The sequence below is a fragment of the Prinia subflava genome, chromosome 15 (assembly GCF_021018805.1).
Source record: "Prinia subflava isolate CZ2003 ecotype Zambia chromosome 15, Cam_Psub_1.2, whole genome shotgun sequence".
NCBI lineage: Eukaryota > Metazoa > Chordata > Aves > Passeriformes > Cisticolidae > Prinia > Prinia subflava.
Genome location: NC_086261.1, coordinates 14,652,457 through 14,666,252, shown reverse-complemented (window position 1 = coordinate 14,666,252; position 13,796 = coordinate 14,652,457). Strand labels below are relative to the sequence as shown.

At 45.4% G+C, this 13,796-nt stretch overlaps 1 protein-coding gene across 2 annotated transcripts in view; it reads right to left on the bottom strand.

Annotated features, from left to right (window-relative positions):
* UBE2Q2 (ubiquitin conjugating enzyme E2 Q2) overlaps positions 1 to 8,828 on the bottom strand; it is a 46,044-nt gene extending 37,216 nt beyond the window's left edge. The window contains exon 1 of one of the 2 annotated variants that reach the window (XM_063412467.1): positions 8,378 to 8,828. In XM_063412467.1, the coding sequence (XP_063268537.1) occupies positions 8,378 to 8,563 (186 nt within the window). In that variant the 5' untranslated portion in view covers positions 8,564 to 8,828. The remainder of the gene's footprint in view (positions 1 to 8,377) is intronic. The other variant, XM_063412468.1, reaches the window with a different exon arrangement.
* Positions 8,829 to 13,796: the final 4,968 nt, after the last annotated feature.

Here is a 13,796-nt window from a genome sequence, read left to right as displayed (position 1 = left end):
CCCAAGCCCATTGAATTCTCTTGAAATTATTATGGAATCTTTAACTTCTCAAATTTTTTATTCGCTCAAGACAGAAAATAATATTCTGAGAAAAAAAAATCCTGTAAGCTTAAGCAACTGCTGCTTTCAAACAGGCACATACAAGAGACCAATAACTTCAAAGTTTGTGAAATAATTTAAGATACTTTAGCGTTTTACTTGCATATCTCTCTGTCCAGGTACACACATCTCTCACTGCTCACAACATCACTACCTGATAAGAAGCCAAAATATCTACAATCAAAGTAGCAAAGGCACAGAATATCACCTCAAATGGCCACAAACATGAATGCAAATGTGGCATTATAATTCTTACCTTTCTTGTGGTCAAGTTTTTATGGCCAGTTGTTCTTCAAATTACTTAATATATGCAAAAAGTCCCAACTGCCAATTCCCACACATGAAATTGCACATAACCCTGGGAAAAACAGGTTTATCAGATTCTCTTATCAGTTGCCACAACCTCATTCTCACCATACCAAGCAAAAGGCAGAAGGCTACTTGTCCAGTGGAACAAAACCACACAGACTTAAAACACTAATTTGGAGTGTAAAAAAGAAAAAAAAAGCACTTTTTCTGATAAAACGCAGTTACTGTTCACTGTGAAGCAGCATTTTACTCTCCACATCATCATAATGCAGTATGTAATCTCTCCACTCAAGGAAATTCAATGAAAAAAACAAACACTTAACACTTTTGTCCACATCCAAACTAAAAATCCACCACATGTTACCGAACTGCTGCTCAAACACAACACTACAGGACTGCATTAACAGCATAGCGAGTCAGCTGTTGTGGAGCAGCATGTAGTCTGAAAATGGACACTACCACAGAGGGCCAACCTAGGGGAGCTAAGGAACATTGGCAAAGCAATGTTAACAGCAACAAATAAAGTTAAACATTCTCCACACTCAAAACTGAGCAAAGCATGCAGCATTGCTGAAGACTAAGTGACTTGCTTATTGGGAATATGGCTGTAGAACCAAGACCATGTCCAGGTTTTTATTACAGCACCTCGCAGCAGCAGGATCAAGCTCCCCTGCTCCTCACACACAAAAATCCAATGTGTGCTTGTACCCTTAGCTTGCCAGTTGTCAGAAGCTGGTTGTCTGGGAGCCCTCAGATACAAGGGGTTCTCTTTAATGCACACATCACACAGGCACTCAAGCTGGCAGTGCTTCACCTAAGAGCAACTACACACATCAGCTCAACAGAAAGGTATTTTGCAAATCTGATTCTGCAATATTCTCTTTACTACCAGCACAGAATCTGACGTGTCCAAATTCCTTCAGGAAGTCTGGTTACTTGAAACAAATCATCAACTCATTGTAAATCATCAAGAGTTATTAATTACCTACTTCTGCAATTATACAGGCCAGTTATCATCAACAAGAGTGTCACAAAGCCAGAGTAACAAGAAATGGCTTCTAGTATGGCTAGAACAGAAGAAGTGGTTATAACTAAGTTGGGACAAATCCCTCTCTCACCAACTAAACTCCAGAAAGTTTCCTTGCAGATCTGCTCTCACCTTTATCACTTACAGTTACTCCACAGTATGCAAAGTCTGATATCACCTCTGTTGTCACCAAAAGATCCTGGCTTCCCCTTCCTCCTCCAGCTTCAGGAATTTACATCTTTCAAGTGTTCAAATCACTCAGCATCCCCTTCCATCTGTGCCCTTTCCCCTCTCCAAGAGCAGTCTTCCTCTTTTTCACCTTTTCCCTTTGCAAACTCGCTGTACTCCAGACACACCTGCAGGTAGAATAATTTTTCCTTCTCACCCATGCTGCTCTTTACACCTTGAGAGCATTCCAGCCACCACACCAGGCTTCCCTGCTCTCCCCTCACTGTAACGTGTACACGGCTGCCCTGATGCTGCTTAGCCACAGGCCTTCAGGTTAGAGACTTTTGGATGGAACTTTGTCCCCCACATGCAAAATCTCAGTACCACGGAGTTTACCCAGTGTTTACTGTTAATAAGTTAAATACCACAACTCTTACCACAGTTGTTTCCTACTTCAAAAATTCAAGGCAGCCTGTGGTATCTTGAACGCCGCCGCTCAGGAACGCTTTGATTTTTTTCTAATGCCACTGTACAAGTTCTAACAGAGCTTATGTTCCTGCCTTCCTGAATACACACTGAAGAACCTACTGCAAGATATCCCAAAGCACTGAATTGTTTTGTTCCAAGGGGGCAAAAGATTATGAAGTCTGAGAGAAAGAGAATACTAAATCATAGTAAATTCATACTAATCTTCAGAAATCACGTCTTAGCTGCTCTATAGTACTTAGTACACCAAGATGTCTTGTAAGCAAGAGATAAATAAAAAAATCCCCATATGCAAGGTCATTATTTTCATACCATGCTGAGCAATTACAGCTGGACACAAAACATACAGTAACTGGTATGCTTGATTCCACCAGAGAGCAACTGAGAACTACTGTGATCATATTAGCTTCAAGTGTACTGCATACAGGCAGACTGACTGAAGATCTAAATGCTAAATAGCATCTTCTTACTACAGTCATTTAATTTTCCAGTTGTCTTCTAGGAGCTGGTGAAAGGTCATTTTTGCTTCTCCTACATAGCTTGTAGCTGAAGAAACACAGTAGAAGACACACTAAATCATCAACTGTCATGTCTCTTAAGAACAGAATATTACCATTTAAAGGAAAAAACCCCCTAATCCTCCAGCCAGGAATTCAGGCATTTACAACCTTTCAAAACTACATAAAGGCAAACAACCTGACAGTACTGAACAGCAGTCCACACTGAGACATAACTAAAAGAGAAGTCATTTCTGTTAATCAACTTCCACAAACATTTGTTCCTATCAAGAAATTTCACCTCCTTTTTGTCTTTCCTAATAATAATAGTACTTCCAGAACTGTCTCCATCTCTGCATCTTGCAATCTCCAGGAAAGAGTCAAATTTTTCAAGTACACAAACTTGTGGCAGCACAGTCTGGTCCAGCTGTCCCTGGAACAACGCAGGCACTGGTGCCACCCCAGGGGGCCCCGGTGCCACCCCAGCCCTGCACCCAGCAGAGGCCAGTCCCAGCTGCCACCCAGGGCTCTGCCAGCAGCTCTGTTAGCGCTGCTGGATCCAGCAGCTCCCACGCAGTGCTGTGCCCTGCTGAGACAGGACAGCTGTGTTTGCAAGTAAACCAGAATGGGAAATACTCCAGATCAACAAGAACTCGGTAAGAATTCCTACGTGCCAGCCAGGCCCTTAATGCAGCAAACTCAATTTCAGCCACCTCCTAAGGCACGTACCTCTGTTGGTCTGCAAGAAACAGCACTCTTAAGAGTGCTTAAGACACCATCACACTTTGTTCTTACTAACATTAGTAACTTCCAATACATGTTGAAGATATCAACAAGGTATCAATACACAAAACCTCCTGAACAGCTCACAGGAGGAAGGAAATAGAGTAAAAAGAATGCAGTTCTTTCTACAAAACTTCTTTAATTATCAAAGTGCACAGAGAGCTCTTTCAAGGACAACAATCCCAGTTCTGAGGTTACTGTATCATCAACTCACATGAGCAACCCATTGGAAATGAGCACAATTCAGTGCACATTGAGACCTCAACATATGCCAGCACTTCTATTTGAAGCCCACCACTGTGGCTTTCTAGGATATTTCAGGAGCACTTCATGCCTTGTAGGGAGGACAGAACTACCCTAAAGTCCTGAAGTACTGGTACCAGCCTTTCACACATCGCACAACCAGACTGTGGTGCCAGAAAGGACTTGTCTTCCAGACACAAAAGATTCCTCTTACTCCTTTTTGTGATATTCTTTTTCCAATTACAGTTTTGACATAAAAAGAGAAATTAAAACCCTCACTACTCTTTGAGTAATTTTTTTGTTAGCTTAATTTTGGTTTGCTTAATATAACAATACTAAATCTGGTTAATTTCTATTGCATGTTATATTTGTTACAGTTGCATGAGTGCCTTTTCTAAAATCATCAGGTTTATCTAACCCTAGCTAAAAAGTACATATTATCAAGATAAAGTCATGTATGCTTTTATACAGGCCTGGCATCCACATGCTGCGAGACAAAGGTCTCAACCTCACTACAGAATGTCTAGCGATGTACAAAAAAAAAAAAATCCATGGCTGGAACTGAATGCCTCATTCATTATGTGGTTACTTCTGTGTACAAATAAATAACCTTTTCAAAAGGGTACCAGCTGTCTAGGCATTAGCTAGGAGTGAGTTCAATATGAAAATCCTATGCCTTTGAAGAACTGCCCCAGGTTCCATACACTCACTTTCTGTATGTACCCAACTTGCCAAAAGCTTCACAGGTAATATATTTTCATCCATTCTGGCTTTAAGAAAAAATAAAGCCTTCTCCCATCAACTGTGGTTATCTGTAGGCAGCAACCTTTTCAAGTCTTTCACAGCAGCTTCTAACCCGCACTTAGCAGCAGGGTTACTTTTCAGCAGAAGCAGAAGATGCTTTTTTCCAACAGAGAAGAGGAGTTTACTGAGTCAGCCACATCACTGAACTGAACTGCTAAAGTATGAAGGATATCACTGCACATCACAGCTCTGTATCTGTTTAGGGCAAACCTATTCCCACTCGGAACTGGCACAAACCCCCACTCTACCTGCAAGGGTCACTTGAGGATACAGAATTTCAACAGGAATTTTGCATATGGGTGGAGAGATATCAATATCCAGTTTCTCTTTCAGGAGATGACATAAAAAACCTAAAATGTTTTACAGCAATCCAAACTAGACCTTTTCCTTCAAATAACAAGGAAAAGACTTTGGTGTGGAATTGTTCTAACACACCCTCTGCAATACTATGACCCAAGTCTGATAAGGTACCAAACAGAAACCAGAGATTGTACTGAGGGACACTTACCTGAAGTCATAATCAATAAACACACTCCTCTAAGTAAGGCCATAGGCTTGATACTGTGTCAAAACACATGAAGAACAGGACAAAGTTTATTGAACTTGATCAACTGAAACAGCCCTGTTAACTAAAAAGAAAAGCTGAGAAAAACAGAAATAAAACCCCAAATGGAGACACTGCTGTTGGCATAACAAAATGGGAATGTGAAGGTACACAGCCTGAACACGTTCAATAACTGTCTAAGACGGTTCTCAGGAATAAGCAGCAATGTTTCAGACAGGGGTGACTCCACCCTGAAGTGCCTGTTTTAAACTAATCTGATTAACCATGTAAGCTCTAATACAGGTCACTACCAGAAATAGTGAAGGACAGACTTGGACAAAGTTTGGCTGCCACTCTAAAAACAGAAGAGCTATCAAGTAAAATGTATCTTGCTTTAACTTCAAGCAGTGTTCAGTGTCACAGGTACAGTATCCCTGAGATGTTATAGCCAATACTGAACTTTGATAGTCCTACAAACTTATACTACAGAGACAACCAGCAAATAATGTCAGTGAGAAATGCCAGCGACAGATTTCTCAAACTGTGAATTTTAGTCTAGAAAACTTGTGAAGACCTACACAGTTCCTAAGCATATATGCTCCCGCACCTCTCCAGAGGAGTATTTCCTCTTCCCTCTAGGCTAGAGAGAAAAAAAGATTTGTTAGGAATATCAGAGCCAATTTATTTATCAGATCTTGTTTTAGCTACTGAAAGTTTCTTTGCCTACCAGATATTTCTCCATCCCATAACCTCAGCATCTCTACACACTGCTAGACAGCTGTCATTTTACATAAAATATTGAGGTACACTAACAGAACCACAAAGAAAAGAAGTGGTGATTGAGCTCTGTGCTTACTCTTCCCTCTTAACAGCATTCTTGAACATCCAGACACAACCCACTGTATGCTGTTACCGAGTAAAGGAAATACCCTGGCTGGCTCAGCACTGTAGGGGTTAAACCAACTAGAAGAAGCAAACAGCTAAAACTGAATATTTGCTCTTCAAATCCAGAATGCTAAGACAGCAGCTTCTGATGCAGAGAGTCTCCCCAAAAAACCATAGTGACCAACAACTTCATAGCCTTAGCAGTCTTTGCATGCTACTGCTGCTATTTGGAGTTCTAGTTCCCCCAGTACCTGCAGAGCCACTGAAGCACAGTAAACAAGACTTGGGTTCTTCTAGTTCACAGTATCCACAAAAAATGTCTGGAGGCAATCAGGAGTCAGGGACAAGAGACTCCATTCAGTGGGAAGGGGGAGAATAAAAAAATCACTTTTGTAACACTTAAGCATTCTAAAATGTGTGTCAAAGAACTAGGACAGAAGCCCAGCGATGAGCTATCTCTTCTTGGCTCTGTCATCTGCTGCCCATTTGTTTCAAGCGAGCCACCTCTGTATCTCAGGCTGCTCTATCCCATTTATTTTTAAGAGATGGGGAAAGTAGCCATCTGCCTTGAAGAGCAAAAAATTAGTCAACATTGGAAAGCACCAAGCTGCTCACAGACCACTGTAAACAGAGCTTTCAAGAAACTCAGACGCAGCCTTTCATCAAAGCAGAAGTCTCAGCTCTGAGGTTTCAAACTGCACTTCTCCTGTTCTTTTTGCAAGTTCACACACCACAAGCCTAATGGCATGTGAAAGATCTTCCGACCTTTGGGGCAAGTGACTGTAACAGCGGATTGCAGACACTGTTTCCTCATTAACACAAATACGACAACAGTGACCTAAGTGGTTTCTTGCCTGCTCAGACACATCTCAACCAAAGGCCTACAGCTAAGGGGGCGTATTTCTTCGCAATAGGAATTACTATCGAAAGTAGTTACAACGAAAGTAATCTCAGAAGTAGATAAACACCACAGCACAAATCCTGCGCACAACAATTTCAGGTCTTACTACTGGCTTGCCTGCTAGCTGTGACTTGACAAAGAAGAAATAACCCATCAGATTCAACTAAAGGTGCACAATCATCAGACCTTTCATTTCATTGTTTAGAGCAGGACTAATGAAATAGATCATGTTGTGTGGAAACAAAAAGCCAAATTTCTCTGCAATGAAACACTCTCTACAGAATAAAAAAATATTTCTAGAAAGTCACACAATCCATCATCTAATGGGTCGTGTCTGGAAACAGGATCACCAACACATCTTGTTTATTTACCATAAAACCCCCAAATCTTATGTGTTATAGGTATCCAGTAAAACAAAGATTCGTCCCATGACCACAGAAGCAACTTCTCATAACAGTTAACTGTGAAATCTGAATGTATCACTTAAAAATTCACCTTCAATTTAATAAAGTTACTTTCAGGCAAGTGAGAATCTGGTCATGATTATGATCAGACCTGTCTGGTTTGCATATATGGGTTTTCATCCTTCAGTACTGAAATATTCACACTTACACGAATGTTTTGACTACCATAGTGTTTGAAACTTTCATACAAATACCAAAAAAAGCAGTAGAATTTATCTTCCTTAAATACAAACGTCCTATGTTGACCTAAAGTTTTTCAATACGTCACCGTTCAGTTGAATATTGATAAGGCATTTAAATTCACTTACAACTGCAACCAACCCAACAAAAATGAACCTCCAGCACTTTCCTGGAGATGAGTCATAGATGCCAATATATTCAGATCCTTCGGCAAGTTTAGGGCCTAAACTTCTAGAGGACCAGAGGACTGTTATCGTGTCACACAATACTGAACGTTTGATTCAGCTTGTCTTCCACTCATTTAAAAAATATTTAGCCAAACGAATTGAAGGGGAAAAAACCCACAGAAAGGAGAGCCTTCAAAGCCCTAGGCAGGCAGCAGACCCTCAGTTCGGACACGGCTGCTCGTAGCCCCCGACGAGTTTAAAGGCAGCGTCACGATAAAGCGGCCCTCCGGCAGCAGGGCAGGGGCTCCGTGCTCCCCCCACGACAGCGACACTGACAAGTTTCCCGTGGCCGCGGCCCCTCGGGGAAGCCGGGCCCGCCCCAGGCCGCGGCCGTGTGGCGCACACGGTAAAGCGCCGGCCCGCCGCCCGCTCCGGGCTGCGCGCACAGCACCGCCCGCGGGCCGCCGCCGGCCCGGGCTGCGGGGCCCCTCCGCTGCCCCCGCCACCCCCCGGGGCTCTGTGCCCGCCGCCCCGGGCCCGGCCGCCCTTTGTTCTGCCTCGCAGCTCCGGGCCCCGGCCCGCGTCCTTCCCCCGTGCCCGGGTCCCCCGGAGGAACCCCGCCGCGCAGGAGGAGAGGCCGGGGCCGCCCGGCCCTTGTAACTTTTGTTACGGGGGCAGCAAGGAGGGCGCCCGGAGCCCCGGGGGAGCGGCCCCCCCGTGCTGAGTCACCCCGGCGGGGCTGCGCCCCCTCCCCGCGCCCCGCGGACAATGGCGAGGGCGGGCCGTGGCCGGCCCTCCCCGCCCCGCGCGGCCCCCGCACCGTGATGTTGCAGTGGATGGTGAGCGGCGGCGGCGGCTGCGGGCTGGAGCCCGGCGGCGGCGGCAGGAGCACGAACTGGCAGTGGAGCTCGTCCAGCTTCCAGGAGACGATGCGGAAGCGCTCGTGGTCCTTGTCGAAGATGGACTCCAGGAACTTCAGCTCGGCCTTGAGCCCTGACACCGACATCCTGGCCTCATCTCCGGGCCCGGGCCTGCGCTGCCGCCGCCTCCCTCCGACTCGGCCGGCCCGACCCTGGCCCCGGCCGCGCCTGCGGGGCGGAAGATGGCAGGGCCGGGGCAGCCCCAGCCGACGGGGCACGGCGGAGCTCTCTTTGTACCGGCCTCCTGTGCCCGCTCGCTCGCTTAAAAGGGCAACAGCGCAGTCCGCTCCCCTTCCCTTCCTCCCCGGCGGGCCGGGCCAGCCGCGCCAACCGCCCCGCCCTCGCCCTGCCCTCCTCCGATAGCCCGGCCCCGCGCCCGGGACACGCGCACCGGGGCCGGCCCGCGCCCGCTCCTCCCCCGGGGCCGCCGCCCGCCCCCGCCGGGCACGGCGGGGCTGGTCCCCGGCACCTGCCGGCGCTGCCTGCCCGCCCCAGCCCTGCCCGGGCACTGCCCCCTGCAGCCCGGCTCGCAGCCCCCCGGCCCCCGCTGCCGAACACCGCTCACCCGTGCTGCTCCCCCTCGCCGACCGTTCAGCCCTGCGGAAGGGCACGCGGTATTGCTTCCTCACCGCACTTCTGTTTTGCTCAGAAAAAGCTGCAGCTTTGGCCTTGCACCTGTCATCTCAGACTCCTGTCAGTCCTTCAGTACTCCCCGGGGGTCAGTCGACTTAAGCCAGGAATTCCTGTCCTGACATTTCTGGTGGATCCATACACATAAAATCTGGTTATCAGTCTGGTTGTTCCAGCCACTGCAGGCTGGAAATCAGCAACACAGAGGCCAAAAAAAAAAACAACCAAAAAACAACACGTTACTACTCCATCTGAGCTCCCCTTAAGCTCCCCGGTAATTGTACAACATTTTATCCCCAGAAAAAGCATCACGATGCTTGAAAGCATCAGTAGTGAAGTGAACACTCACTACATTCAGCGATCAAGAGGTGCTGCCCCTTCCCAACACTAGAAATGCCATCTCTGCACCTTTATTTGTCCCTTCACATTTTGGTTTTGCATACAGATAGTTGTCAGTTCTTTGGGAACACGGAGCAGCTCTCACATGACATGAAGTGTATACAAGCAATGTTGTTGCACCATGTCCTTCATGTTTCCCAACCAGCTATTAATTAATGCAGTACACACATAAACCTGGAATTGCCTTTTTTAAAATTGATATTTTACATAAATCTTTAATTCCAGACAAACTGGCAGCACTTCAGAAACCACAAGCTGAATCTTGTCAAGTGGTGAGAACTGTAATCTTGATCCAGAAAAACAGTGAGGCACATGCGCAACTCCAAGCACATGGAGGTTTTACTGATGTGTTGGCTTGAAATTCCTATCCTTTCAGCAAAGAGAGCTGCTTTGCTACAAAAGAACAAGCTTTGCTACAAAAGAGCTCAGGAAGGATTGAGGCTGGCTAAATACTCTGAATGAAAGTTACCATGAAGTCCACAGAATTTTTTAGCTGTCATTTGAAAGACTCTGGTTACACAGTGTGTGCAACTCAGCTCTCCTAGACGGGCTGAACTATTGCTGAGACTGTACAGCTTGCAAAGTGAAGCCAGAGTGGATATAATTGTTGTGTGTCAATGCATCAACAGGCAGGGCAAAGAACTTTGAGAGATAAGGGGTGATTTAAGTATAAGGACAAACTAGCTATAAATAAGCAGCAGAAAATTACTCTATTAGAAAGGGAGGACCTGGAAGAGCCTCCCTATGGGAACCCCAGAGACAAAACCAAACAAGGCAGACTTTGTCAGGTGCTGCATGGTGTGATGCATGAAACAGCAGAGGAATGACTTTGGTGACTCAGCCCGATTTCCCTCGTACGATAGGATCCTGGCCTGGAACGCCTCACTGCAGCAGTTGGGTGAGTAGGCTTAGCAAGTTCAAACAGCACCTTCTGTCACACGCTACCAGAGCTGCCTCTGTCACTACCTCTGTTCTTCCATCCTTCTCGTCTTCTCATCTACCTTCCCTCTCCTCTCCTCTCCACTGACTGTGACTCCGCACTTCTTTTGGCAGTGCACAGCTGAGATGTGTGGATGTGCTGGCTGGGAGGACATCTTGCCTGCAGTGGCTGCTGGAAGGCATGGGGAGCTCTCGTAGGCACTCACTAATCCAAACGCCACGCTGTCTACTGAGCACCTGGGAGGCCAAACAAATTGTTTAATTGGCCAAGTGTGTTCTGCAAACCTGGTCTGGAACTTTCCCCAGCTCTTTCAGTCTGCCTTTCTGTTGCAGGCTTCAAGAAGTAACATTCAGCTGCACAGCCAACACTTCTTTGAATTCTCCTGCCCTTCTCGGTATTTCATAGGCATTGTGCAAGCTGTGAATTAGCTTCTGTGATAAGACCTTGACAACACATTGGGTCTGTCTCCTTTTCTGGAATTCAGAGGCTGCTTCAGAGGTGTAAAGAGCTGTTTGACATGTCTGACTCATTCCTGTTTCTTTCTTCAGGACTTGCCATGGGATATTGACATGAATCTCATGTTGGTCATAAGATGATTCGGGAAAGCCCAGAGTTTCTCAAAGACCAAAAATATTGTGCACAGGGCAGGACCTGATATCTCTGGTTAATAAAGATAATGAGTCTTGATACAGCCCCCTCAGGAGCACTCTGTCAGATTCCAGTAGTTATGGTTGCTCTTATGTTCCTTGATCTATATTGCCTGTAAGCACCACTTTTTTCTAACTTGCACGCACATCTTCAGCATCATGATTACCTCTCTCTATCATACAGCTAGATTACCTTTCCCAGGGGCTGAACTTTGGCCAAATCCCTGTTTTGAAGATAACATACCTTCATAACCCTCTTTGTTTCTTTTTCCTCCCTTTTATTTAAATACAGGAAATTTTGCGAGAGTCTTCAACTGAAACTCTCAGAAAAAACCCAGCAGATTCCTCATTATTCTTGGCTAGAACAAGGAGACAAACAGTTTAGACCAAAGTTGTCTTTCCCTTTAGCATTTACTGCCAGCCCTGTTTCCAACAGATCAGATAGGCATGTCTCTGGCAAGACAGAAGGCCAGCAGCAAGGGGCAAAAGGAACTGCAGGAAAGATGAGCTCAGGATGAGCCATTAAGAAGGAAATTAAGTAAAATATGGGATGAATGGGCTCTGATGAAAACAATAGTTGTCTGGGGTGTAAAGAAAGGATATTCCAGAGCACAGATGAATTCCAGTTTGTATTAGTCCTTTTCTTCGTGTGAATGTCTTTTCCAGGTCTTCTTTACCTCTGAATGAAGCTCCTGTACATTCAGTTGAGTGTGCCTAGCAGAGGATTGATTTGTTTCTCTCAGTGTAGTTTATAGTTTTGTTTTTTGACCTCAGTTCTCCCATTTACAGCCTAGCACTTACAAAGGGTCTTTCTGTTTAATTCTGATGCCCCTTTCCCAAAAGAAATGTCAGGCACCAAAAAGGAACTGCCATTTCAGAAATAGAGAAGGCCTAGATCTTTTGTAACCCTGAACCTCAGCAGACAGAGAAAGTAAAGGATAAAATTGCTGGGATGGGAGGAAGTGTAAATTGATTTTACTGATGGATGATGCTGTTTGATAATAGCTGATTTCCAGGTAGACTCTTGAACTTTTTCACAGATGGCAGCAGAACCTGAGATTAGAAAAGACAAATAATACCTGACACCCATAAAGAGAAGGAAAAGAGAAGGACCCTACCTGAAACCTTGGACAAAGGCAGAAAGAGTCAAGAGGATCTTGCTTTGCCAAGATACAAGTCAAGCTGTCCTGCTTGCCTAAGCCAGGCTTTCACAGCATTCTGAGCTCACAGCACCAGTGTCATTGCTTCAATAATGAAATCACCTTCAATGCATTAAGAAGAAAACATACATCAGTGCACGAAAGCTGATGAAATGGCTTATTTCAAGAAGCATCATGTGCAGTGGCTGAGGGATTGATTAGTCCCTCAGACACCAATTTCACTTTTAAAGGCTTTAACAGTTAAGGAATGGCATTACAAAACCAATCTATCCTAGAGCAGCTTGGGACAGAGAGGGATACTGTAGCCCAGATGTTCAGTAGTGGGTGCCAAGGAGATGTCTGCAGGCACTCACGTACCATGGCCATGGATTTAACATCCAAAAAAACCCGGCATGCATGATTTTACCCAGGATGGTCAGAGTAGTTTTCTACTCCAGTTCTTCCGAGTCCATCCCTGTGGCTGTCAGCAATTAAGTCAATTAGGTTCCTTCTTTGGAGTGCTTTGGCTCATCCACTGAGGAGTGTTTGTAATCCTGTACAGAAAACCTGTTTACGGAGATCCTATTACTGTTTGTGATTTGTAGTTCTAGCTGTACTTACATCTATGCCTGAACAGTGAATATTTGTGAACTGCCAAAAGCTGGATGGTGTCTGCTGCAAAGCAAGATCAGTATATTTTTGTTCTATATGAAAGTTGTGAGAGTTTATTTATTAGAAGAAAGGTGCCCCAGGAAAGCCAAGCCATGCTAATCACAGTCTTGCAGTGCTGCAGATGGGGATTAAAATCCACTGTAGAAACACATCAGAAACCAAATTCCTTGTGCATACAGTGAGGGAACACATCTAGTTCTCTCCTTAATGGCTCAACAGCTTCCTGAAAACAGATAAAAAACACATCTCTGAAAGTAATAAGGAGCCATGCAGCCATATCTGAGGCATTCCATTTGATAAAATGAATGAACAAGCTGGAGAAAAATGGAAAATGTGGTATCATTTTTCCAAACCCAGCTGGGTGAGGGAAGAGGTATTTGCACGGAACTGTTCAGAGTAGAGCAACACACCTTCCCTGCATTCCCTAGGACTCGCACCCTTTCCTTGGGATCCACAAGCCATAAGCCTTACAGGGCTCAGCAAGCTTATCTTCCCTTGCCATCACAGATGTTTAAAAGGGATGTTCAGGAGCAGAGGTCGGATGCCAGGCTCAGTCCTCCTAAATACATTTCTGCCTGGAGTGGGAGATGGGGAATGGGCAGACCCTCAGCTCAAGTGCTCCCAGGGCTGAGATGCAATTAGCCACAGCTGAATACTCAGCCCCTCCATCCCTCCTCTGATTACCAATTTTGATAGGCGGTGCAATAATTAACTTTGTCTATATTTAAAATATCAGCACCGGGCATTGAGTTGGCAGACACTGAGGTGAACTGGGCAGGTCAGTGTTATTGTTTCAGATTCTCCAACCACATCACTTAGCATGGCAAAGACAAATCAAATGCATCTCAGCAACCCTACCATCCCTGGCTTCTCATTTACTTTTATCCCTTTT